At 34.7% G+C, this 26,992-nt stretch overlaps 3 protein-coding genes across 5 annotated transcripts; 1 reads left to right on the top strand and 2 right to left on the bottom strand.

Annotated features, from left to right (window-relative positions):
* Nucleotides 1-1,323: 1,323 nt before the first annotated feature.
* Nucleotides 1,324-3,758, top strand: LOC111784320 (palmitoyl-acyl carrier protein thioesterase, chloroplastic-like). Its single transcript, XM_023665058.2, has 6 exons — nt 1,324-2,079; nt 2,157-2,290; nt 2,435-2,548; nt 2,638-2,806; nt 2,889-2,957; nt 3,146-3,758. Exons 1-6 carry the CDS (start codon nt 1,738-1,740, stop codon nt 3,491-3,493), a joined length of 1,176 nt encoding a protein of 391 aa, XP_023520826.2. The 5' UTR covers nt 1,324-1,737; the 3' UTR covers nt 3,494-3,758.
* A 103-nt stretch (nt 3,759-3,861) lies between these two features.
* LOC111784319 (CDP-diacylglycerol--serine O-phosphatidyltransferase 1) lies at nt 3,862-9,200 on the bottom strand. 3 transcript variants are annotated; one of them, XM_087127535.1, is made up of 13 exons: nt 9,154-9,200; nt 6,969-7,163; nt 6,717-6,782; nt 6,579-6,638; nt 6,114-6,204; nt 5,887-5,941; nt 5,723-5,802; nt 5,510-5,626; nt 5,333-5,417; nt 4,950-5,041; nt 4,562-4,815; nt 4,392-4,480; nt 3,862-4,309 (listed from the first exon to the last, which is right to left on the bottom strand). In XM_087127535.1, exons 2-13 carry the CDS (start codon nt 7,136-7,138, stop codon nt 4,182-4,184), a joined length of 1,287 nt encoding a protein of 428 aa, XP_086983661.1. In that variant the 5' UTR covers nt 7,139-7,163; nt 9,154-9,200; the 3' UTR covers nt 3,862-4,181. The 3 variants fall into 3 exon arrangements, with proteins under 3 accessions (XP_086983661.1, XP_023520824.1, XP_023520825.1); XM_023665056.2 differs by lacking the exon at nt 9,154-9,200 and adding an exon at nt 8,802-9,103; XM_023665057.2 differs by lacking the exon at nt 9,154-9,200 and adding an exon at nt 8,558-8,729.
* A 13,138-nt stretch (nt 9,201-22,338) lies between these two features.
* On the bottom strand, nt 22,339-26,578 carry LOC111784549 (fructose-bisphosphate aldolase 3, chloroplastic). The gene is made up of 6 exons (XM_023665208.2): nt 26,278-26,578; nt 24,387-24,656; nt 24,170-24,279; nt 23,939-24,029; nt 22,995-23,264; nt 22,339-22,803 (listed from the first exon to the last, which is right to left on the bottom strand). Exons 1-6 carry the CDS (start codon nt 26,428-26,430, stop codon nt 22,525-22,527), a joined length of 1,173 nt encoding a protein of 390 aa, XP_023520976.1. The 5' UTR covers nt 26,431-26,578; the 3' UTR covers nt 22,339-22,524.
* Nucleotides 26,579-26,992: the final 414 nt, after the last annotated feature.

Here is a 26,992-nt window from a genome sequence, read left to right as displayed (position 1 = left end):
TCTGCTTTTTATTCTATTCTATTTCTATAGTTTCGTTAAGTATTTCAAAATGTCCAATAATAATCTTCCTTCTCTTTGGAAAAAAAAATAATAATCAAAGATTTAAAGAACCTTAGAACGCATTGCATCTTTTAATTAGGTTGAGGTAATCCGAACTTGGAAGAAAGTCTTCAAAGTCTTCATTTAGGTCGAGGTAATCCACCATTTGATAAACCAAAGAAACCAACAAGGCTCGTTGCTTTGATACCATATAATCTTGTACCACTTTTTTTTTTTTTTGTTGGTAAAGATCTTTTGCTTAGAAAAGCTATTTTTTAAAGTGTTGTATGAGTGAACTTGTTGAATAATTGCTCTAAAAATGTTTGTAATTAAGTTTTTTTTTCTTTCCAAGAATTTGGTAAAAAAAAAAAAAAAAAAAAAAAAAAAAAAAAACTGTTTGCAAAATGAGTACTAGGATTTGAATAAAATCTGTCGTTAACTAATTAAAAAATTATTTTAACATTTTACAATTGAATTGACAAAAAAGAAATGTTATTTTTGATATTTACTCATTAACAATTTGTGTAAATAATATGTTTTACTTTTTCTTGAATATAAGTCATTTGTATGAACATACTAAAAGGAAACAAGAAAAATAGTTTTAACAATCGGTAAAAAATCATAGTTGAAATTTTACCCGGTAGACATGAATAACTAAATAAAATAAAGTGACTCATATGATAATTCTTTCGTTCTTTAAGATTTGAATTTAGTTTTTATTTTATTCTTGAAATCTTAAAATATGATATATACCGTATGTGAGGTTTGATTTAGTTTTTAATTGGTAGGGACATTCGACAAAATTGGAACGATACAGATAAGAATAGCATGATCCATGCCCAAACAATCTAAATCCTGGGTATGGATCATTTCAAATGATATGAGAGCCATACATTTCCCAATAAGATGTGGTTCAGGGACGAACCCAGGCAGACGTTGATGGACATGTGATACCCGAGTAAAAAAGGGTACATAAATGAACCGACAATACATTTGAATAAGAGTGATCCTAAAAATAGAATGATTAAGAAAAGCTTACAAGAAAGGAAAGTTACTACATGTACCAATAAGGTGTACCTTCATTAAGAATGTCATAGTTTGAAGCAATTTTAAGTTAAGTGACATTTTAGGAATTTTTCTAAGTAAAAAGTAGGTAGTGTGACCATGTCAATAGCTAGCGTGACTATGTCGCTAACGAATGGAATTTTGGAGCAATCAGATGTCAAATATGGATTTATAGTTTTCACTCTTCACAAGTGAGAAGCGTGATCATATTGTCGAAGAATACCGATGCCATCAAGTGCCAAATCTGAATTTCAAATCCGGGTCTTATGTTCTTATGTTCACACACAAACACACTCACACAAGCAAATGGGTTGATCAATCAAGGTCTTATGTTCACACACACACACACACACACTTTTACTCTATCACTCTATCTACCAATTACTCAAAAGAAAATTCTCCTCCATATGCAAAGATCCATTGTCCTTCATCTTCGTCTTCGTCCTTCAACGATTCCATTGTCGATCAATACTAAGATTCCATAGCCATTTTTCCGATGGACCTATGCATTTCTTTGTTATCTTCATTTTTCTACTGAGAATGAAGTAACTTGTTCTCTTCTTCCTTGGGCAAATCCGCCATTTTCCACTATAAGATCGCAATGGCCGATCCTCTGTTTCAGAAGCTCTTCAAATGGCTTCTTTCTCTTGCCCTGTTTCTTATGTTGTGAGGTGCTCCACTGCCAAAGAAGCGAATGATTCTAACAAGCAGAGGTATGTTAACGTTAATGGCAATTTTATTGGGTCCATTTCAGAAGCTTCTTCGAGATCTTTGATTGCTTCTGTTGCGGAAAATGGGTGTGTTGTTAATGATGTTCGACAGAAAATTCCTACGAAGAAGCAGCTGGTTGATACTCATCGGCAAGGGCTGATCATCGAAGGAGGTGTTGGGTATAGACAAACTGTTGTGATTCGATCGTATGAAGTTGGTCCTGATAAGACTGCAACTCTGGAGAGTGTCATGAATCTTCTGCAGGTAAGGGATGCCCAACTTGTGTTCGACGAAATGCATAGCTCACTTCAATTGATTGGAACCGTTTGTGTTTCTTGTAGGAAACAGCATTGAATCATGTTTGGATGTCTGGACTCCTCAGCAATGGCTTTGGGGCCACCCATGGCATGATGAAGAACAATCTCATCTGGGTCGTTTCGCGAATGCACGTCGAAGTAGACCACTATCCTATATGGTGTGTTCTCTTGATACCTTCAAAATATTAGTCCTACTAAGTCATCAGTTTTGCATCTATTGGGCATTGAGATGATCATGGGGAACTTGTTATCTATCTGATTGAAATGTCACTTATTTTCATTGTGCACATGGAGCTCTGCAGGGGGGAGATTGTTGATATCGATACGTGGGTTGGGGCATCGGGTAAAAATGGAATGAGGAGAGATTGGCTAATAAGAAGTCAGGCCACCGGTCATGTTTATGCTCGAGGTACAAGGTAATAAGAATTTGATATCAACATAGCAGTTCTTCCAAATTTGTAGTCATTTACTGCCATCTCTTCTGGTGTACTGAAACATAAAACAGCACATGGGTGATGATGAACCAGCAAACAAGACGCCTCTCAAAAATGCCAGACGAGGTAAGGGCAGAGATTTCACCATGGTTTATAGAAAAGCATGCTATCAAAGAATATGCCCCTGAGAAAATTTCCAAGCTTGATGACAAAGCCAAGTACATGAACTCTAACTTGAAGGTAAAAATCCTTAAAACTCAAAACAACGGTTCGGTTTCCACCCGAATTTAGAAAGAAATGCTGATAATTGCTGTTTACCCAGCCAAAGAGAAGTGATCTGGACATGAACCACCATGTCAACAATGTCAAGTATCTAAGATGGATGCTAGAGGTATCATTCATTACTCTAGCAAGACTTTCCCCTTTTATAACTCGATTCGTGGTGGTTTGAAGAAACTGAACCACGAGCTTATCCCCGGGGGTATTGAAGTCTTTAAGACACCCCGAGGGTCGATACTTTACCGTTAGAGAGAAAAAGAAATCCATTCAAGTTTTAACACTTTTATATGCCTATTACAGACGATACCTGACCGTGTTTTGGAGTCCCATCAACTGTCTGGTATCATATTAGAGTATAGAAGGGAATGCGCAAGCTCTGATATAGTTCAATCACTATGTGAGCCAGAGAATGATGGAATCCTCAGGGAGATGGACATGATAGAAGATAACGAAATCAATATCCTACATGGGTTTTCCTTGGCATCTGAGATTCTCAAATGTGGTGGGCTCTTGGGATCTTATAACCAAGGGGCATTGAGGTATATACATCTACTACAAATTGAAGGGGAAGCTAAGAATGAAGAGATAGTGAGGGGAAGAACCATATGGAAGAAGAAGCTTACCACCATACCATTTTCCACAAAGTAAATATCATGTCTAGCAGTCTCGTGCCTCTTTACGAAGAAGACAACATGCCAACAACGCAACATTCCTCCAAGCAAAACAGGATTATTCATAGTCATGTTGCTTTGCTTCACAAGGGAGTTCATCAGATGGAGCTGCTCCTGCAAATGTAATAGAAATGACAGAGCATCCCTTCAAAGAGGTCAAGAAACTGTGTAAACATAAGAGAAACAATGTAAGTTCTTTCCGTAAGCTTATCCTTCTTATATATGTATATGTTTTTTTTCAAGAGATTCTAATGCTACTGAATCCAGCTGATTCTGAACTCAACATTCTGTGATTTGGAAGTTTCATGTTCTGTAATTACAAATATCAATGGAGATGTCTGAGTATGGAGAGAACCCAAAAGAAAAAATAATCACAAAAATATATCAATCTGAGACACAAAAACTAAATAAACTTAACAAGCAAAATGAAAACCCAAAAACTAAATCAAATCTACCCTTGCTTCTATCTAGAGAAAAAGAATAGGAAATTTTCCACTCGGAAACTCGATTTCCAAAACGAAAAAGATTGCTCATCTGGGAAACTAGTTCCCTTTTCTAAGAGGAAAATCATGTACAATCAATGTGGGCTGGGTAAAATATTTACATGGGAATCCCCCTTATGACAGGAAGAAACTAAAGAATAGTCTACCACAGCTGCTGAGAGATCATTGCTTCTTTCTCGCTAAACTTCGATGTGATTGCCACGACCAAATTAGAATGAGTAGCACGAGTGCAGCCCCAATAGAGCTCCAGAAGATTATCAGCCCAAGGGGCATTGGATTAGGATATAAACCTGACATAAAAACACACCAATGACAGCCAGTTACAAGCTTGAAACTAAACCATTAGAGATTTAGAAGATCACAAAATCTTACCATGTCCAAACTTTATACAAATAAGGAGTTCAATGATGCAAATTGCAAGTGAGAGCCAACAAAACGAGCCAACTTTCTTCACAGGCTTTCTGGAATATATATTATTAGTCAAGATGGATGGATTTGTTTGAGAGAATAAGAATTCATAGGGGTAGAGATGGAGAGTGTACCGATCTTGAAGATACGAATTGTACTCGCGAATCGTTGGGATTGCTATTAGCCACCACAAGATTAGCCTATATATGATCACAGGATTCCTAGGAGGTACCCAAAGACAAAACTTCAAAAAGAATGTATTGAGCTCGACTGTCAGAAAGATGATGCAAAGACTTATAACTTGAATGAATCGCCATGGACCGAGCAACGGGTGCCATTCATCTTTGTCCCACTGCGCCGGTGTGAATTGTCCCAGTGTCCGTTTCACCTGAATCAGAGAAACAGCACATTTGATTCTTTAGTTAGCTAGAAGAGGAGAAGGGATGGCATCACCACAACTAATAACGCTTACAAAAAGATAATCTATCAGAAACTGAAGAAGAATTCATATGGTTGACGTACTTTTCCAATAATGTTTGGTTGACGACTGAGACCGACCCACTTGTATGTTTTACCATCGAAGTATCGAACGGTACGCATTCCCGCCCAGATGCCTGCAAAATTAGTTATACATGAACTCGGAAAACCTGTATTTATTCTAAACTCAACGATTAGTTGAACACAAAACTATGAGAACACTCGAACCATCCTTATCTACGTAAGAGGATTCAATAACCAGTAATCTACCTATTTCAAAACATCTGAAAGTCAGAACTCAAAAGATTGGGTAACAGACCAAGAAGTTTACTCTGATAGGATATGACAAGAAAAACAATTAATCCAAACAGAACCTAAGAGTGTCAAACAAATCATGTGGCCATGGGGAAGGAAGAGAGAGATCTCACCAAACCAGTTACAAATCAAAATATCAAGAACGATACTGTCCCACCAGCATTCATTGAAGTTCGGCAACATATGGCGAAACGTTAGCTGAAAATCAAGAGATCTAATGATTATATCAATGAATGCCAAACTTCGGTCGAGATCACCGTATGAAATTCATAGAGAATGAAAAGCCGAACCTCCATCATTTCAAACCCGATGGACAATACCCATAGTAGAACTTGGTTACGAATCATTATAGCCTTCCCCCACCATCCAATTATATGAGCTGGAACAAATTCATCAAAAAGTGTCTCCTGGAAATAAGAACAAGAAAGTATGATGAATATCATAGATGTGAAAAACAATATTGCAGCAGAACAGTTGGAGTATATAGGCAAAAGATTTCGTACATAAACATTCTTAAACCTGCTTCTGGAATTTTCAGGTAAATAAAGACGACAATCAGCACCATAAGATCTTTCAGGAAGTTCTGCATGAAATGGAAGGATATGTAAACCAAAACTAGATTCATCCAAATGCACCAAAACAGTTCAACAAAGATGTAGGACATTACCAATACCAAGGTCGGGATGGAGAAACTTCATGAACTGTCGAGCATCGTCACGACTCTGGAAGACAATTATAACATGATGTTAAAACCAAAGCCAATTTCTAAATGTAGAACATGTATAGAAGTCATAAAGTGAAAATTTTATACACAAAACTTAAGTATTCAATCAAGATCCTGTTTTTTTGATCAATTACACAATACAATATACTCCACTATAAGGGAAACATGACCTGAAAAAGCAAAAAGGTAAGCGCTATCAAATAAATGACAGCCATTCCATGAACCAAACGCCAAATTGCTGGATGTGGCCTAATCAAAATCCTGCAAGCAATGATCTCAAGTGTGAGGGGCATGAAAGTACCTTATCAGAACTTCTCTAATCATAAATCCTACCAAACTGATCTCAAAAAGCTTCCATTTCAAATCCGACGAGAACTGAGTGTTAAACGAATGATTACAAAACGCACAAATATAAAATGGAGGTCTCAACAACAATGAAAGAAGTCTGAGATTTGCAATCTTTTAATGCACAAACAATGATCATCTCGTTAAATGACGTGTAGAGGAAGAACAGGAACAAAGGAAATCTAGAGTCGAAAAAACGTTCCAACTTTCTTAGAAGTATTAATGTAAACTCTATACCATGGATTTTTCTTTATGTACAATACAAAAGATGAGGATGAATAACCACTTACGTTGATGGGGCTTGCAGCAAACAATAGGCAAGAAATACTGAAATCATAGCCCATACACCCCTACATGGAATAGCACTTAGTAGGATGAGCTTCTAACATAAACAAAACAGTGATGACCTAATTAAAATCGACACAAACCTTTTGACCGATTTAGCGCTATCCTCATGTGCTGCGTTTTGAGGATCAAGGGCTCCACTAGACCAACTGGTTAAGACATACATTCAGACGAGCAACAAGATAAATAACGGATGTTAAAAATACACTAAAGAGTCGAAGTTTCCTTCATATGCTAAGCCAACACAAAGTTCAAAATAAACCACTACAAATGCAGCAAAAACTTGGACAGAAGAATTTAATGGTAAGAAACAAGATATTGCACAAAACACTCACATAAGGAAGCATGCACCAATAAGTAACAAGGATATAGTACGAGGCTTGTATGCCCAAGCAGTCCAGGGATCAAGATCTTCACTCATACTCAGTGAATTATAATCACCATTTACTTGAACCAAATGGTTTCTTTTCCTTGCTCGTTTCGGTCCATCAGGTTCCATAGCCATTTTTTGAAAGGACGCTGCTTGCTAACTGCAAATCATAAACATAAATGATGTTACCAGTTTTCTGAGAACATAATACAGAGTTACAAGTAAAAGAATTCCTAAGCTGCCTCCTCCAACAGGAATTGAAGGCTTAGTGTATGGAAGGGGCAAAAAGGCATTAGAAAAATGACAGAACACGAGCACCTTTAGGAACACCAGGTAGAACTATAGCTAGAACACAGAAACACCATCCTTATAAATGGCAGGACGATACGTTTAAGAGCATACAACGGGTAATATGTGCACGTCTACCTCAATCATCAAATATATTAATAGAAAAATCAAAAGTTGGTTGGACCATCAAAAAGTATTCCACTGCTCGAAACATTCAACTCCGAACCATATAATTCCAAAATAAGAGAGATGACATCTGTGTCCAAGATCATTCGGAAAAACTACATGTCACTCAACTTTTACCTTTCTACATATCAAACCTTCGAGTTAAAGTTCGAGTTAAACTTCTGGTCAACTTCGTTAATTTGTTTAAAACATTTATATTTGTGTTAAAAATCAACATAATTCTAGAAATTAAGTCCATTCTTTAGCCCTTCAACAAGAAAAGAAACCAAAAGTAGTGCAGAAAAAAGTTCCAAGGGAAGTATGTGAAAGAGTAACACATATTGGTCAATAAAATGAATCCACAAATGATGATAAATATGGAAACATTCCTGTGATGAGGTTCACATGATTAAAGAGGTTCTTAGCAATGAAAATCTGATACTCTAAATCATTACAGAATCAGAAAATGAATGAGAACATTGTGGTTCAGTCAAAAAAGGAGAGCAGAAAGGGGCATTAGATGGTATGATTAAGAAAAACATTCCATAGAAGCATGTGAAATCTAATCCAAATGAATGGTCCCTACAGATTTCCCTTTAGCTGATTGTGACATTCATCACCAATCACAATAGTTTAGCAATGAACTTCCAATCACTACAACTTACCTGTTTCACCTATCAATTGGATGCATATATCCTTCAAAGTCCAAAAGGGATTCTCAAATCTCAAGTCAAACTAGTTTATCCAAAGGGCAAGCTAATAATGCATTAATTAAGCCTATGATATTCATAGCCTTATGAAGTGATTTAGGAAGAAGTGGTCAAAGATATGAAATCAAGATAAAAAAAACAAACTTAAAACTACAACCAAAGAACCCACAACGTTGGGTAATGCATATCATAATGATGAAATAGATGAAAGTAAACATGTAGCGATGGATCCAACAAATCATGAATCCTGAAACTGATTCAGTATGTACATACAAATCCAATATGAACAGAAAGAAGCAGTGGAGGAGAAGTGAATGAGTAAATAGAAAGAAGTAAAAAGGTTAGAAGAAGAGTGTAGAGAGAAAGCAAAAAAGGGAAGGAAGGAGCCCACCATGAAATAAGAGCATGTAATTGAAGGCGTTGCATGTGTTTGGGAAAATATAAAGTAGGCATTAATGAAAGTGATGTAAAATTAAAAACCCATTTGAGAAAAGGGAAATTGATCTGAGAAACAGGGAGAAAAGGGATGGGATGAATGAAAGCCAAATTCATTTGTGTTGTTCTCTCCATAGAGGAGGAGGAGGAGGAGGAGGAGGAGGAGGAGGAGGAGGAGATGGAGGGAGGGGGTTACTTACGTAGAGAGGGGTGACAACGAGGTGCCCTAGCCGTACGATTGGAGGACAAAAGGATCGTAGCCGTGAGATGAGAGAGAGGGAGAGAAAGTGGAAGTTGCAATAAAGCGGTGGAGAAGAGGAAGAAGAAGAAGAAGGAGAAGGAGAATTAAATAAAATAAAATTTAAAAAAAAAAAAAAAAAAAAAAAGGATGGAAATCAAATCCGTATAAGCATCTGATTGGATTGGCAGAAATGAAAAAGAGGGGAATTGGGAAAATCAATTAGCTCTGTGTTACAGTAGACAGAGAAAGAAAGGCAACAAAAAAAAAAGGAGAGAGAGAGAGAAAGAAAGAAGAGAAGGGAAAAGTCTAACCTCTTTTCCTTATCTCTCAGAGAGAGAGAGAGAGAGAGAGAGAGAGAGAGAGAGAGAGAGAGAGAGAGAGAGAGTCTGCAACTGTTGCAGAAAGGCAGGTGAAAAAAAATGGAGCATTAAGATGAGAGAGAGAGAGATGGTCAAAGAGAGACAATTATGTTTTTATTTATTTATTTATTTATTTATTATTATTATTAATCTAGATGGGTAATTTTTTTTTTTTTTTTTATAGCAAAATCTAATATATACTCGACTCAAAATTAAATTTTATGAATTTCTAAACTTTTTATTTATTACATATAAATTTTAATTTTTTAATTTTATTTTTAATAAAATTTTAAAATTAGTTTCCTATTAAATTTAAATTTAAAATTTAAATTTTTTTTTTAAATGTTACCGACTAAATAAACACAAATATTAAAGTTTTTCTAAGAATACAAAAATGGCTCAAATGATTCATAAGAGAAACTATAAAAAGCAATAAAATTTAATGTTTAAAATGTTTTGTAAAAGCATGCTTTTACATTTTTTTTTATTATTATTTTAAAACAATTATCCAAAATTGATTTAAGAAAAATGTTGTATAAAATTTTAAATAAATATATTTTTTTTTTGTTTAATTTTTAAGAATATTTGAGAAAGTCGTTTTCATATAAAAATAATATCCAAATATATTCTGGTATTAAAAATATATTTTAAAAAGACAAATATAACTTTTTTAATATTATTTTTATATTTATTATTATTATTATTTTATTGCATTAAATATCCGAAGGCATCCTCCAAGGATCCCATCCTTAATTGCCGCATATTTCCTTTGCATGTTTCTCCCCTCCTTTATCAACTTTTCCTGTTTATTAAATTACCATTATACCCTTGGATGCCTTTTTCAATTTCCTTACAACATAAAATCATAATTATTTTTTTTTAAAAAAACTTAAATATTCTCTTTTATTTAGCGTTTGACATGTCACCATCGGATGAGACAGAAATCAAAAAATTGAATCTTCAAACGTTACAGTCGATAATTTGTATCTAATTAATCGAAAAATACATATTTACAAAACCAATAACTTTTACGGGATTTTGTAGACCGAGCCTTGAACGAAGAGTACTATTCATAGTTTTCGATGGGTATCGGGGTTAGGAGAAAGATGCAAATAGAGGAAAGTATAGGGGCATAAGGGCAAAGGGAGGATAGGAGATGGAATAATTTAGGGTGAGCAAGATGTAACCTTAAGCACAAAGGGTCATTTCATTGTTCCTCTTGTTTATTTGTGTTGAACATAAATGAGAGGGGGGGCCTTCATGTTCATGTCTTTATGGTTGGTAAATAGTGCCAATTTTGGTCTTTCCCAAATAATTTCAAATTTTGATGCGATTGATTGAAATTATGCCATAAATTACTATGGCGGTTATGAACATAAGTCGATGAAATGACAGATACAATCATGAAAGACATTGTTTATCGATCTAAGTTTCATATATTGTCCAAACCGTTATGTATAATCATCGAGCTTCTCATAGCTGTACCATACTCATTTAACGACTAGGCTAGTCCCGTGACTTTCATCTTTTTGTGAATGTGAGGACGATTTTTGTGGATGCTTGTTTCAATGTGATTTACTTGTGTCGTGAAAAAGAAAGACAAAATGAGCTTGTTAACTACTTGTGTACTATAACTCTAATACCTAAAAGGCTAGTGAAATAGTTAAAATAAGACAACATTCCTTTTAAGTTTTGGGTTAATCAAAGAAAGTTAGATTAGGGCGAGTTTCTCTTGAGGGGTGTAAATGGGTTGAGTTAAAAAAAAAATCTTTAGGACTAATATGGAATTTTGGGTTGGTTGGATTGTTGACGGGAACAACTCAAATAGACGTCACAACCCAACTCAACTCGGTTGACCGACAAAAAAAAAAAATAATAAAATATATATATATATATATATATATATATATATATATATATATATATATATATATATATATATATAATTTTTAATTTTCTAAAAATTCAACTCAACTAAAAAAATAAATAATAATAATAATAATGATCAAATTATAACCTTCTTTCATTTTCTTTTCTATCAAATTCATGATTACTTCAATAATTAATTGTATTAAGAATTATATGAATATTTATGGAAAAATTAGAATGCTTTATTTATTTATTTATAAATATTTTAAATATAAAGTAGTTTAAATTTTTATTTGAATATGGTGGTAGTGAATGGAAGTTTGATTTTATAATTAAATTAAAATAAAAATTTATTATTATTATCCATTTGGGATTCTTATTATTTTTTAATCGTTGTTACATAATAATATCCTTGCTTAAAATAATAAAAAAAAATCTAAAAAGTATTTTTACCATACCTTAGTTTTGGACGAAAACTTTGGCATTCATTTCAAAAATAATCTTGAACTTTTAATAATATTTCAAAAATACCTTTAAACTTTAAAAAGATTCATTAATATCCTTCAATTTTTCAAACAAATTTTTATATTACTACTATGTTTCAAAAATACTTGTAAAATTTTAAAAGTAGTATTAACATCGTGTATCTTCATAAAAAAAAAAAAAAGTTTTAAAAATTCTTATCATCAATATATAAACGAAAACTGTTTATCAACATCTCATAGATTATCTCAACTTTTAATGTTACTTTTGAAAGTTCATGAGTATTTTTTAAACACGGTCGGTGAGTGTATTTTTTAAATTTATTTTAAGATATTTTTGTAATTTTTAAAAAATTAAAAATGTGTTTTTTTGAGGTTTTTAAAAAAGTTTAACCATATTAAAAATAAGTGTATTTCTGAACATCCAAAATGCAAAAAGGTTAAGAGCTATTTTATTAATTTTAGATAATAGTTTTGTGGTTCATTTTTATAAATAGAGAAAATTCATAAGTGTATATATTTTTGTATTAAGTTATGTATGGAAGCAACATTGAAAGGCTAAATCCTTACAATTTATGATCTATCTTAAGGGCTATAAGGAAAAAAAAATGAATTTACCCTAACTTCAGGCGTCGTGACGAGTGGAAAGGTGTCTTTCTTTTATATGGAAAAGTAAAAGTATGACGTGGACTGAATATTTTAAGAAATACTTAACAAGTGACTCCCGTAGTGAGTTAGGAAATACATACACAAGTAATCATTACTTGGAGGACATTTAGTCAGGCCTAATATTGGATGTGCAATACTTCTCTACACACGACCTATGTGCGCGTACATAAACTCACTAGACAGACGTATACATACTCCCTCGATCTGCCCTTCAGCTAACACACACGACTGAAGCCATGGAGGAAAATCACATGATATCATGGTGAACATAAATATCATAGTGTACACGTCTGTACTCATCATAATGGTGAAGTTTCAAGGGACGGAGAGGAAACCACACCCCCCAGAGTAAGAGACGAAGATAGTGTTGAAGCCAGAAGAGTTGCCACAGTGGGGGAAGAAGCCGGTTTTGGCAAGGAGACTGGCGACGACTTGGTTGGCGAAGAGGCCATTGCAGCGCCCAGATTCTGAGGGTAAATCTCTGCAGAAGGTCGATAGGCTTCTCAAGATTCTGTATATTTTCGATGAGAACGCTGATGAAGATTCTGAGGTTAGGGTTTCTGCTGGATGAAGGGAAGATTGGGAAGAAAATGAAAAAGACTATGTTGGCTAAGGAAAAACCGATTGTGTTGGAGAAAGTGAGGTTGTATGTACAGAGTATACAAAGGGTGATTTTGAGGTCAAAAGGGTGGAGCCGAAAAGTAATCAACAGTTTGCGACAACCATGGAGATTGCCCATGTGGTGTCATAGCCAACCGTGGTGGTGGAGAAGAAGATGAGTAAGGGATTCAGAAGCCATTGAAAATAAAGGATTGGGTTGCTAAACCAAAAGGGCTCTGATACCATGAGAATATTTACTAAAATCACCGCATCTAAATAGGTGTGAAAGTTATCTATTTATAATCAAATAAATTACGAGGATATGAAAAGAGCAATAAATAGAAAGATAAGCCATAATGGAGATATTTGCCTTATAATAAAAGATCAAATATGATATAATATATAGTAAACTATAATTCAGTACTAAATATTCTTAACAATAATGGGAAGTATACTGATGCATGTGACATACAAAAATGCATGAGGTCCACGTACCTTTTCGAACTATTCCATTTGAAGTGTGCTCGACTTAAGGTCATCGACGCATTCCCATTTGATTTCTGCCTTTGGGAGCCCTCTCCAGCTTAACTAGGAATTCTTGCATGTTCTACCTGGGGTTGTCGATGTGAAGTCTTCGCTCAGCCAAGATCTCTTCTACTACTTTCTTGCTTGTATCTTTCATCATGCTTGTATCTTTGTTACGTTGATGGTCATCATCATCTGGGTGGTATGGTTTCAAGCTATTTACATGGATGATAGGGAAAATCTTCATCCATGTCAGTAGTCAAGACGATATGAATTTTTTCCTACTTTTTCAATGACTTCGATGAGCTCTTCGTACTTCCGCACTAGTGTTTGGTCCCTATTTCCTTGGAATCAAAACTTTTCTAGTCTCAGCTTGATCATAACTTGGTTACTGATTTGGAATTCTAATGACCTGCGTTTTAGGTCTCCCACTTCTTCGTTCGTCATGAAGCTTTCTCTAGATAGACACCTGCTACTTTAGATGGTTGCTTCCACTCCGGGGTGAAGTTATAGGCATGTGGATTTTTTCCAACATGGGGATGGTCAATGACATGGGGCATGAGTGGCTATCTACCACATACTATCTTGAAGAGGGTCTTTCCTGTTGATGAGCTTTGCTTGTTAGAAATGACCTACGATCAAAATATGTCGAAACAAACAACTAAATAAGAAAGAACAACTTGAGGGGAGAAAGCTTAATAAAGGAACCTTAAACACTTGTGCAACAATGCTCTTTGTTCTTGTGAAAAGAGCATACATCTTGTGAATATTTATAGGGGAGAAAGCACTAACTAGCTTAACACTAACTAGCTTCCTAAACTTTCTCATCAAGTTAAGAACCACTAACAATCTTAGTAACTAAAGCACTAAACTTGGTCCACAATTTGAAATCTACTGACAATTCTCTTAAAATTACTCCATAAGTTTGTAAATTATTCTACTAATTCAAGTTTATTAACTCACAATCTCCTCTATAGACTTGACACGGCTCGAGATTCTTCACTCCCAGCAATTCCTGCGTCTCTGCAAACTTAACCCTTGCTAGCACCTTGGTTAGAATATCTGCACGTTGTTCTCTAATGCATACGAACTCCAAAAGAATTTGTTTCTTCTCAACAAACTCATAGATGAAGTGGAAGCGAGTGACAATGTATTTGCTGCGTCCGTAAAATATCGGATTCTTAATCAGTGCAATCACAGATTTGTTGTCGATGAATAGAGTTACAAGCTTTAGCTCACGTCTAGTCTCTTTGCTCAACAAGTTTCTCAACCACAATACCTGGCATGATGCTGCAATTACTGTCTTGAACACATGCTCACAGGAAGATAGTGCCACAGTTCGCTGCTTCTTAGATTGCCCAGAGATAAAATTTCCATTGAGATAAAACGTATTTCTATGGTGTTTTTTCTATCGTCAATGTCTCCAGCTAAATTACTATCGGTAAATTGACTATATTGTTGAGGTTAAGAAATGCATGTATATGTAAAAGATGACTTTGACTATTATGAAAAGTGGAACATAAAACTAAATTGAATTTTTCTCCAATTATTTTTTTTTTTATAAAAATTTGATCGTACACTTCTATATACACGATCCATGCACATAAATCCACTAGGCGAGCATCACTTTTATACTTTCTAGACCTAACTATGGACATACATACAATCATAGTTGAAATCAACAGAAAAAAATCGAACGTTTATTGTATTTGGGTACCATATATAAAAATAGTAATTCAGATAGCAACATAAAAATATTTCTTGCATACGCCATTTACTTAACACACATGATTAGTGTCACAATCATATATTTTCAACCAATGAGACACAATTTGTGCATAGAGGAGATGAAGAGAAACCAATGAGACCAAAGAGAGCGAGAGAAACCAACGAGAAATATTCGAGAGAGGTCTTATCGACCGTGCCATGTCTACGTGAATGAGAGGACGTTGTGCACAATATCAAATGTCACAAATCATTTATATTAAGGAATTATACCATTATAAACATTTATGACAACATTTTAACTCATATGCATATTATATTTGTTATTTTATAAATAATATAAACCACTTGAAGTTTTAAATTCTTTTTCAAAATTGAAATGATTAAATCTCCAAAGTAAAAGATCTCATTGCTATTTTCTATTCACTAGAATCTCACTTTTGAACAAAAAAAAAAAAAAAAAAAAAAAAAAAAGCCATGGACGGCTGAGGAGAGCAAGTCAACACAAGATTTAAGATAAGATATATATATATATATAATGTAAAAAACAGTCCAAAAAAAAAGGTAAGATATTAAGTAAAAAAAAGGAAATAATTGACTAGTGGACCACCAAAAGCAGCCCCTAGAAGCTTACCCTAATATACATTAATGTGCTACAAATTATTTATAGTCAATTTCAACCAGGTGCTTTCTTATAAAAACTATCAATAAATGGTCTAAAGAATTGCACTATTCTTATATGGTACAATCAACAATTAATGGGAGTTACCATCACTCTATTAATTAGGGCAAATGCCTTTCGGTACTTGCCTTCTTACGTCGTACTCTTGCTATGGACAAATTAATATTTATTCGTTTACCAATTCAACGTTAAATTTTAGAGATGTTCATATAATTCAAGAACCTGTTCAACGTGGAATACCCAACTCAATCTATCGGTTTGGGTAGGGTTGAAGGTTTGGTAAATAAAAAATTTCGGTCGTTTCGTGGGTTAACATTTTTTGGTTGGATCCACCTGACAAACTCGAAAATAGGGTTATAACACAACCCAACCCTACGTTACTTATATGATTACATGAAGATTAAGAATATTTGATGTTTATAATTGATGTTAGTGATGTATTGTTACTTATGAATGTTTGAAATTTAAGCATCATGAGATTGGTAGATTTTTTTAAAAAAATAATTAAAAAAAACAACTCCGTGACAACCCATCCCAACTCGAAAATAGAGGGCTGAATTGGATTAAGTTGTAAATTTTATTTGGGTCGCTCCAGTTCCCAATCAACCAATCCTACATTTTTAGTTGATCTAAAAGATTTTTTTTCAAGAGTTACACAAATATAACATGATAGGTGGAACGCTCCATGACCAAAATTAAGATAAGGGTTTGAAATCCAAATTCAACATCTAATAGTTCCGACATTCCATCACCTTTTTGTTTTCGTAACATGACCATGTTATCTACTCAACTTAAACTACTTCTAAGAGTGAAAATTTATACCGACCATTTTAGTATGTTTTGTTCTCACTCACATGCAATGTCAAACGAACATGGAATTATTTGAAGTCAAGTACGTTTAATTTTAGTAGTGTTCATATGATTGAGTCACAAAAAAACGTGCACTCTATTGGTATACGTTGTTTAAAGTGCAAAGGTCTAAATGTTTGTCGGGTGATAAAGAGAATAATTAGAGTTGTGTGGAAGTAGGCAATAATTTTGGAGGGGGTAAGAGGTTTTAATTGATTGAAAGTGAAATATGAAGATAACAAAGTAGATGAGAGAGTACTTCAAACAGTGTACAAATGGGACTTACTGTTGTTCGATGTTGATCATCAATCTGGACTTACTTGTCTGTATTTTATTCAATAAATTATAAATTATTTTTAAATATTAAAAAAAAAAAAGGAATCTTTAATAATAATGCAAAAGTGAAATATTGCAATTATTCTCTCTTTTTTTTTTCTATTTTAATTTTTTTTTTTTTTTTTTTGGAGTTAGTGGTAGTGGTAAAACAATCCATTTTTACCAATAATCAATTAAAATATATTAAATTAATAATTTTTACTTAATTAAGATATTAATTCTCCTATTTTTCTATTTTTAAATAAATTTAAAAACAAAAAAGGGATTTTTTTTTTCTTTATATTTTTAAAGTTTGATTGTTAGACGAAGAAAAATATTAATAAATAATTATAGCTTTTAGAGACAAAAAAAAATGGATTTCTGATTTTTTTTTCTGTTAATTTTTAAATTATAATTAGGATCTCAAAAAAAATTATAAATTATTCAGAATATTAATAAATAAGTCACTTTTAATAACAAAATATGGATTTTTATTTTAAATATTGATTAGAAAGAATAATAATAATAAAATGATTTAAAATTTAAAATATAAAACTAGAATTAAATTATTATTTATAATGCTAATGGGCAAAAAATGGAAATTTAATAAATTTATTTATTTTTTCTTTTTTTAATTTTGATCAGGAAAAAGAAAAAAAAAAACCATCAAAATTATTTTAATTAATAAATAAATCTTATTGTCAAAATTTTGTATTGTTATTTATACTGATAATTATTTTATATTTTATTAATTTTTAAACAAAACATTTAAAATATTAATCTTGATCATAATCCAATATTATATATATGTGTGTTATAAAGATTAGTTGTTTGCATCTGTAATTACATTATTTAATTAAAAAAATAATATTTTAATTTCTATATATTTTTTAATCTAAAAAACTGACAAAAACTCAGATTAACCCATCTGTCAAACTATTTACAAAATTTCCATCCAAATTTGGGGATTTTAAATTACTATTATTATTATATTTGCTGTGTTGGGATTCACAAAGCCCTAAAAAATTAGTCCAATTTTTGTGGCCCAACTTTTTTTTTACGAAGGGCATTCATTTTAAATACTCCCGAGTCATATGAACACCTCTACTGCATAAAATTAGAATATATGTAGATTTTTTTTCAGTCGAGCTCTAGCAAACCCCATCTATGAAATCAGGGTTGGCTTCTATCAGATATCTCTCCTGGAGTTATTGAATCATATAAACACTCCTACCGCATAAAGTTAAAATACAGGCAGATTTATTTTTTTTTTAGCTCGATCTCTATTAGACCCCATCTATGAAATCATGGTTGGCTTCTTTCAGGTATCTTCCTTAAGGTTATCGGGTCATATGAACACCCCTACTGCATAAAATTAGGAGGTTGGCCATGATTACAGGTAGATATCGAGGGCAAAAATGAGTCACTATTAATAATAGCTTATGTTTTTAGCCTCTTTCTTTCGGACTATTTTGTAGTCATTAGTCAATAATATGATATCAATGTAGTGTCGGTTTGTATCTATATTATAACGTAGTCCGCATCTTATTAGCATACAACCAAACATACAAGATGAGCCATGGACTAGACCTAAAAAAAACAATGAAAGAAAGAGTTTGCACCAAAAAAATTGACTATCACATACCATTTCATCTCCAAGTAACGTGAATGAAAGAAAGAGATTCGGAAGTAGAGATTCTAAATGGGATATTTTGTTTTGAGCCCATTTGAGGGTATGGAAGCCATGTGAGGGGTTGGAAAAGAGATGGTTGTCGAAATTGATTTAATTATGAAGGAATATACTATAATAGTGATCTGATCTGATGTTGAATAATCATATTAATGAAAGGCTGTTGATTAATCATATATTATATCCAAACATTGCCTCTACCTAACCTTAATAAATATATAATGTTGTTATTCAGACACCAAGATCGGAACCCCATGCTGAGGCTGGTCGCTCAATTGCCCAGCATTGTAACAACAAATATTCAAAAACCATAATTTTTATAACATCATCTGCCGGATTTCTCTCCTTTCACTCTCCTTCTTAGCTTTCTACTTAATTTTATCTGATTGTTGGAGTTTTTATGGACACATCCTCATTTCCGTGGTCGAAAAGCTATGCCTTCTCGAAATATTCAGATTTAAAATTCTGAAACAGTTTCTTATTTGGAGACAAATGAAAAGATGTACTTCAATTCAAAATCTAAATTTTCAATCTAACTGTCCACGCTAAGAATTAGAGCATCCCAATGTTTTCAGTTGAATTTATAGAATCATTATCATCCTCTGATTTGTGATTCTTGTTAATGCTTGGTGTTGTACAATCTGTCTTGATCTTTTTCTCCACAATTCCAACACGATTCTTGTTAATGTTTGGTCTTGTACAATCTGTCTTAACCTTTTTCTCCACAATTCCAACACGTTACGTTTTGTCTGTTTAGAAAAAAAAATTTGGTTCTTTGATTTTGATTGGCCTTTGTTTGGAACTTTTGATTTACTTCTTCTTCTTTGGTCAACACTAAGAGTACTACCAGATGAATCCTCAATTTCTCATCTACGAATACTTTCACTAAGAACTACACCTCAGATTTCATCAAACTTCAATTTCTCAGACCTATGGGAATTTCACTAAGAACTACACCTCAGATTTCATCAAACTTCAATTTCTCAGACCTATGGGAACGGTTGATCATAGCAACAACAATATCCCAAGACTTGAGATAAAGATAACATCAAATCAATGCTTTAATTTCATTTTCAAAATTAATTTCAATTCCACCGAACTCAGTTGACTTTCAATCATATTGAATTCATTTATATAATCTACAACAGAACCACCTTCAGACATTTGTAGATTGAAAAATCTACGCACCAAATACATCTTGTTCATAGCTAATGGGTTTTTGTACATGTTCGACAGCGCCTTCAACAAATCTAACGTTGTCTCCTTGATGATATTGAACACCACATTTTTGGACAGCGTCAACCGAATCAACCCTAGGGTCTATTGATCCTTGAGCTTCCACTGCTCCGTGGTTATGGTATTCGGTTTCACCCCCGACAGGGTTCATGAAGATCTTTCTAGTACAGATAATCTTCATTCTTCATCTCCCAGGAGTCGAAATCTAATCCATCAAACTTCTCAATTCTAATTTTTGAACTTTCCATCTTAATAGTTCATGGTGAATCTCGCCTAACTCTGATATAAATTGTTAGGACCGCCTAACAACACACTCAATTTAGATAAACACAAAAAAGAATATGAGAGAGAAAATGGAAGGAAAAATACTGGCCACAGACATATATTGATGACTTCAAGTATATCTCGGTAATATAGAAGCATAAATTACATTTTCAAAGCACAGTAAAAAAAAATATATAATTTAATTTAATATATATATATCCGTAGAAATAGGGCTACTATATAACTTTCTATATATATATATATATATATATATATATATATATATATATATATATAACTATTGATTAGGTATAAATAAGCAACAACCTCCTTAACCTAACAAATAGTTTCAACCTAACAAATAGTTTCAAGCAAAATAATAATCTATGAATGAGTCGAAATGATATTCGAAATAGAGTGATGATGAGGATATGAAATCATGGTTAAAAAATGTTGACAAGAATTGAGTATTACTACATATACAAATAAAGTAAGCATTTCTTTTCAATAACTCAATTAGAATAACTTCAAAAATTAAGAACGGTTTGGTTTGTAGCAATCCTACATTAGATGACTTTTTAGACATTTTCCTAGGAAGCATGTGAGTGAGAAAAAAATATGCTAAAAGAACTTGTGTTAGTTTGTGGGAGTTGATCATTACTATTAAAAATAGTTTAAAATAAATAGGTAACGTGGTCATGTTACATGAGAACATCGGAGTCATCATGTATCCAATCTAGATTCTAAATTTTAGCCTGAATTTGAGGCATGAGACGTTATAGATGGTAGCGAGTAAATTTTAGGCATGAGACGTTATCGATTGAATTGTAGAAAGTTATATTAGAAACATGTTGTTTTTTTTTAATCCGATCCTTAGATATTTTATAAATAAATTTGCTAGTTCATTGTTATAGGTGCATGACAAAATTAGGAAGTTCTCATGCATAATTAAACTAATTCTTCAGTTACTTGTAAATCCAAAATTGAGAGGTTTATTTCATTATTGTCCTTAAGACTTTATACCCATTATCATAATCTTATTACACCTAAAACAATACTCAATCTCGTTGCCATTAATATCATATACATGTTAGATGAACACAACTCTCCACAATGGTATGATATTGTCCATAATCTCTCATGACTTTGCTTTGGGCTTCCCAAAAGACCTTAGGTTTATAATCAAAGAATCTTATCTCCATTGATATCAGACCTCTTTAGACCTCTTGAGGAAACTCTAAGTAAAGCCAGGAGAGTTTATGCTCAAGGGGGACAATGTCATACTATTGTGGAGAGTCGTGTTCAACTTACAATACATACATTTTTTTTTTTCTTACTTCCAACATTTTGCACACTCTTTATTATTATTTTTCTTTCTTTTCCTTGTCCTTCTTCTTTTCTTTTTGAATTTTTTTTATTGATAAAAAATATTAAAACTCAATTGTTTTTATAGTTTTTGTGACACTTTAAATGAGAGAGATGCATGAATAAATGGAAATTAGATCCGAATGAAAACGATCTAGGATGATTAAGAAAATTTTAAAAGAAATGAAAGCTACTACTTAAACCAACAAAGTACACATTTCTCTTCGGTAGCTCAATTATAAGAACTTCATAGTTAATAGTGTTTTGTTTGAAGCAATTCTATGTTGGGCTTGTGTTAGTTTATGAAAATAATCTTCTAAGATAGTATTTTGCTTGAAGCAATTATATGTTGGGCTTGTGTCAGTACGAAGGATAGTCTTCTAAGATAGTATTTTGCTTGAAGCAATTATATGTAGAGGATATCGAGACTATCAGGTGTCGAATCTTGGGCATAAATCGTTACAATTTTATTTAAAATATATTATAATATTCAATCTCTTATTTTGTGCATAGAAATCACTATCTAAATTGATTAACCTAACGAAATTGAACGCTATTTTTTTTTTCTTTTAATGTGATATTTCTAGATTTTGTATTGAAATGTATGGGTTCTTAGTATTTATACGAAGATTATATGTTTTTTTAATTTGAAACTTGCATTAGTTGAGTAAACTGTACGATATTTATTAATTTACTCTCCAAAATCCTACCTTTTCTAATTCTAATTTAGGTAATAAATTTCTTTTGTTTGAAGTATAAAAGTTTGTGATAAATATGATGCGTAAACACAATTAAAGAATCTAAAACTCACGTTATCATTAAAGAAAGTAATCTGGCATTAGTTTAATTCATTCAATCCAAACTAATAATTTTAAACGCCATGAATTACTCATAATATCAAAAGATTGTAGGATACAATTTGCGTACTCTCTCAGTGAGTTTGCTTCTCACAGCTCTTATTATGGAGGGCTTTATCCTATATAGAAAAAAAATGTGTTCTTCTTCAAGGAAGGAGGAGAAGGAAAGAACACACATTCGACTACCGACGAGGCTCAGTAAGTATATCCCTTCACGAACATTCCCCTCTTGGCCTCGTCGCTTTCACCATCGGCCGAGTACTTCCCGAGCTGAGCAAGGGAGTTCGCCTTGGCACGCACCAGAAGTGCTTTCTGCGCAGCCTCAACGTTTTCAGGGTTTCCTTGCCATGTCTTGAGTACGGTGTTCTGCAACGCACGGGCGTAAGAGAAGGAGACATGCCAGGGGTTGGGGCTTTGGTTCATCGCATTCAGGTTCAATGTTGCTTCCACTTCAGACTGTCCTCCAGATAAAAACTGCATACAGAACAACAAAAGATTTAATTGTACTGTATCTGCTATTTAAATGAGTTTGTTGAACAAAGGAATGCTAATGCATCCCGACCGAAGAGTCGAGAACTGTACACAAAGCCAAAGATCGACCCAGTTCATCTCCTAAAAATTGTTCAGCAGATAAACTAGTTGAAAGGTAGTTCAATAGTTCATACCATGATTCCAGGGACTGCAGGAGGAACTCTTCTACTGAGCATCTTTAGTGTGTAATTGGCAATAGTTTGAGGAGAGGCCTTGTCCTTGTGTTCGGCCCCGGGTGTTACCATGCTAGGCTTTAGAAGGATTCCTTCAAACAGAACATTGTTTTCGGCCAAATAGAAGAATACTTCTGACCAGACCTTTTCAGCCACTTCAAGTGTCCTATCAATGGAATGGTCCCCATCGAGAAGGATCTCAGGTTCTACAATAGGGACAAGCCCATTCTCCTGCAATCAAAGTGAGTGAATCATGAAATCATTATAACCGCTCAAGCCCACCGCTAACAGATATTGTCCTCTTTGGGCTTTTCCCTTCCAGGTTTCCCTTCAAGGTTTTAAAACACGTCCACTAAGGAGAGGTTTCCACAAGGAATATTTTGTTCCCCTCTCCAACCAAGGTGGGAACTCATAATCCACACCCCTTGGAGGCCCAACGTCCTCGCTGGCACACCGCTTGGTTTGTTAGCGCCCAAGCCAACCGCTAGCAGATATTGTCCTCTTTGGACTTTCCCTTCTAAACTTCCCGTCATGGTTTTAAAATGCGTCCACTAGTGAGAGGTTTTCAGCATTCCCCACTCCAACCAACGTGGGAACTCACAAGCATAGACACTATACGGATATGAGATACAAATCCAACATGATACAGACATAATGACACATTAAAGTTATAATATACATTTTTTTAAATATATCATCTATACCATAAATAAATTCAAAGCCAATAAGTTTATGCAATTTGAGTTAGGATTATGACGAATATTTGACCTATATTGACTTTGTAAAACTATTATCAAACAGATATATCTAGTGCTAACAAACATGTTCAACAAGTAAACCAAACTAAAGTATTTCTGCTACTTGGTGATGGTAATGGTAAACAAGTTCATTGAAGAGCCATATACCTGAGAAATGGCCGCGTATCGTGCAAGGCCCCAAGCAGCTTCCTTAACAGCCAGAGCAGAAGGACCACAAGGAATGCTAACAACTGTCCGCCTATACGATTTATATGGTTTAGATTTTGCATAATTAAACCAAAATAAATGCTAAAGAAGAAAACACATGAGAGTCAATCAAAGCAGTAAACTCCACATATTAATTTGCGACTCAGGTTCACCAAGAACATGCTGACTTACCACTTCGCGAAACGGGCACCTTGCTTATAGTATTCGGCAGATCTCGAAGCCAATCCATCTAAGCCTTGACACCAAGATTCACTGTTGGATCCTGGCAGAGGAACCAAACCCTGAAACCCACAAAATACAAATATGAAACGAAACTCGATATTCAGAAACTTCGCATAGTTGATACTAAGCTGTTTTCTGTGTATTAAAAGGTAAGAGGACAATTTACCTTGTCAACTTTAATACCAGGCATAATTTTTGCATCCCGCAAGCAGTCGACAAATTTCTTCCCATCTGTGGTTGACTGGTAAAGTGTTTCCTCAAAGAGAATAGCACCAGATATGTAATCGCCCAAGCCAGGTGTGGTCAGAAGAAGCTGTCTGTAAGCTTGTCTGTTGGTTTCGGTATTATCCAAGCCAATGGATGCTAACCTCTTCCCACATGTTGCATTGGACTCATCAATGGCAAGAATACCACGTCCAGGAGATGCAACTGATTTCTGAAAATCAAAAAATATAAAAAATTACTGGCTTGATACAAGGAAACCAACCTAATTAAAACAGAGTCACAACGTTACAAAATATGAAGGTTATCCTGCCATTTTGCAACGTTGAATGCAAGCTAGTATAAGTTCTGCGAGAGATGATGACTGTTTCTTCTTAAGTATTCATATTTAGTGAGATATGAAAGATCGATCTAGTATATTAACATTATGAAAAGGGAAAAAAAGTCTATTGCTGACATGCCGAAAAGCTCTGAATCTGATCCTTTCAACAAGGATAAAAGAAGATAGGTCATTCACCCCAAAATACAACAAGAACAATAACAGCTCAAGCCCACCGTTAGTAGATATCGTCCTCTTCGGGCTTCCCCTCAAGGTTTTTAAAAGGCAGAGGCGTCTACTAGGGAGAGGTTTACACACCATTATAAAGATGCTTCGTTCTCCTCCCCAACCGATGTGAGATCTCACAATCCACTCCCCTTCAGGGCCGAGCGTCCTCGCTGACACTCATTCCCTTCTCCAACCGATGTGGGACCCCCCAATCCACCCCCTTCGGGGCCAGTGTCCTTTCCAGCACACTGCCTCGGGAGAAGTTTCCACACCCTTATAAAGAATGCTTCGTTCTCCTCCCCAACCGATGTGGGATCTCACAATCCACCCCTCTTTGGGGTCGAGCGTCCTCGCTGACACTCATTCCCTTCTCCAATCGATGTGGAACACCCCAATCCACCTCCTTCGGGGCCCGTGTCCTTTCTAGCACACTGCCTCAGGAGAAGTTTCCACACCCTTAAAAAGAATGCTTCATTCTTCTCCCCAACTGATGTGGGATCTCACAATCCACCCCCTTCAGGGCTCAACGTCCTCACTGGCACTCGTTCCCTTCTCCAACCGATGTGGGACCCCCCACCAATCCACCCCCTTCGGGGTCAACGTTCTTTCTGACACACCGCCTCGTGTCCTCCCCCTTTGGAGCTCAGCCTCCTCACTGGCACATCGCCCGGTGTTGGGCTCTTATAACATTGTAAGAGTCTAAACCCACCGCGAGCAGATATTGTCCTCTTTAAACTTTCCCTTTTGGGCTTCCCCTCAAGGTTTTCAAAACTCGTCGGATAGGAAAAGGTTTCCACACCCTTATAAAGAATGTTTCGTTCTCCTCTCCGCCCGAGGTGGGATCTCACAAGAACAGACTACTGTCACTAAGAACATCTAAACATAACGGTCAAACTTACCTCTCTAGCGAAAAAATACTAGGACATGCAAACATGAAATAAAGCGAGTAAAATCCATCTCTGAAACGGGATGAATTTACAGAGGACGGGGGAAATGCGAAACACAGGGCATAAAAAGAAGATCGCAGAAACGAGTAAACTTCCAGGAAAATTAAAAATCAACTTCTAGGTCAAGGTCTATAGCAACAACAAATTCGAGCACCGATAAAGACAGCAGAAAACACCACAATCACAAACGTTCAAAAAATCCATCACGATCAACTCAAAACTCCCATGCATGTAAAATGAAAGGTCAGATCCAAATGCCTAACAACAACCCTCACGCCTTTCCAAATCATATCCCTAGGTCAATCGCCACAAACAAACAACGATCTAAACCAAAAACTCACCGCGGTTTGAACAAGCTCATCGGAGTAAGCACCAGCACGGATAAGAAGGGAAACACGGCGGCGTGAAGACGAACCACGCTTCTGAGAGAAGGATTGTTGGGCGATCCACTGGGAAGAGGAGGCGTTCAACTTGGCGAAGCTTAGACAGGCCATGGCTTCAAGAACAGCGAGAAGAATTGATGGGGCAAAATAAAACACAGAATCGAATTGGGTTTGGGGCTGATTTTATTGTGGGAATCGTTAGGAAAAAAACAAAAAATTGGCTACTTGAGTTGAGGTGGGCTGGTGGATCGCCGTGGGCGCGATTGAACAAAAATGGTAATTTTAAATGTGAGGAGAAAAGTTTTTGTATTGGGAAGTCCGCCAGGGGCAAGTGTGGGGCGATGCAAGTGATGTGCTGTCAAATCGGTCTCTATCCATCATTTCTACAATATTACCCAATCATTGTTTTTCAACCATATAAAGCTAAAGAATTCGAGAAGAAATTACACACGTATGTATACATCACATGTAGAGACTCCTAGACACCCCAGGATACTCCTCTGTAGCTTCAAGACTCTCGAACGCTCCCCTGCCTCGATCCGTGGCATCACTCTCCTAAAAAAGAAGAGAGAAAGGGATGAGTATAAGAATACTCGGTAGGTAACCTACTCGTAGATTCTTTTCACATTCTTATCTTGTTAGGTATCCACGGCATTGTCTCGAGGTTCTAAGG

The sequence above is a fragment of the Cucurbita pepo genome, chromosome 1 (assembly GCF_057944985.1).
Source record: "Cucurbita pepo subsp. pepo isolate OVF chromosome 1, ASM5794498v1, whole genome shotgun sequence".
Classification (NCBI taxonomy): domain Eukaryota; kingdom Viridiplantae; phylum Streptophyta; class Magnoliopsida; order Cucurbitales; family Cucurbitaceae; genus Cucurbita; species Cucurbita pepo.
The sequence above is the reverse complement of the archived record's forward strand: the minus strand, read 5'-3'. Positions and strand labels throughout refer to the sequence as shown.

Excerpts from the sequence above, each read along its gene's own strand:
- LOC111784320 (XM_023665058.2), top strand. The coding sequence starts at position 1,738 with ATGGCTTCTTTCTCTTGCCCTGTTTCTTATGTTGTGAGGTGCTCCACT. Across the intron at positions 2,080-2,156 it reads GTGTCATGAATCTTCTGCAG|GAAACAGCATTGAATCATGT; the intron begins GTAAGGGATGCC and ends TGTTTCTTGTAG. Across the intron at positions 2,291-2,434 it reads GTAGACCACTATCCTATATG|GGGGGAGATTGTTGATATCG; the intron begins GTGTGTTCTCTT and ends GGAGCTCTGCAG.
- LOC111784319 (XM_087127535.1), bottom strand. The coding sequence starts at position 7,138 with ATGGCTATGGAACCTGATGGACCGAAACGAGCAAGGAAAAGAAACCAT. Across the intron at positions 4,816-4,949 it reads AACCAAACATTATTGGAAAA|GTGAAACGGACACTGGGACA; the intron begins GTACGTCAACCA and ends TCTCTGATTCAG. Across the intron at positions 4,481-4,561 it reads AATTCGTATCTTCAAGATCG|AAAGCCTGTGAAGAAAGTTG; the intron begins GTACACTCTCCA and ends TATATATTCCAG.
- LOC111784549 (XM_023665208.2), bottom strand. The coding sequence starts at position 26,430 with ATGGCCTGTCTAAGCTTCGCCAAGTTGAACGCCTCCTCTTCCCAGTGG. Across the intron at positions 24,657-26,277 it reads ATGAGCTTGTTCAAACCGCG|AAATCAGTTGCATCTCCTGG; the intron begins GTGAGTTTTTGG and ends TTTGATTTTCAG. Across the intron at positions 22,804-22,994 it reads CTGCAGTCCCTGGAATCATG|TTTTTATCTGGAGGACAGTC; the intron begins GTATGAACTATT and ends TTCTGTATGCAG.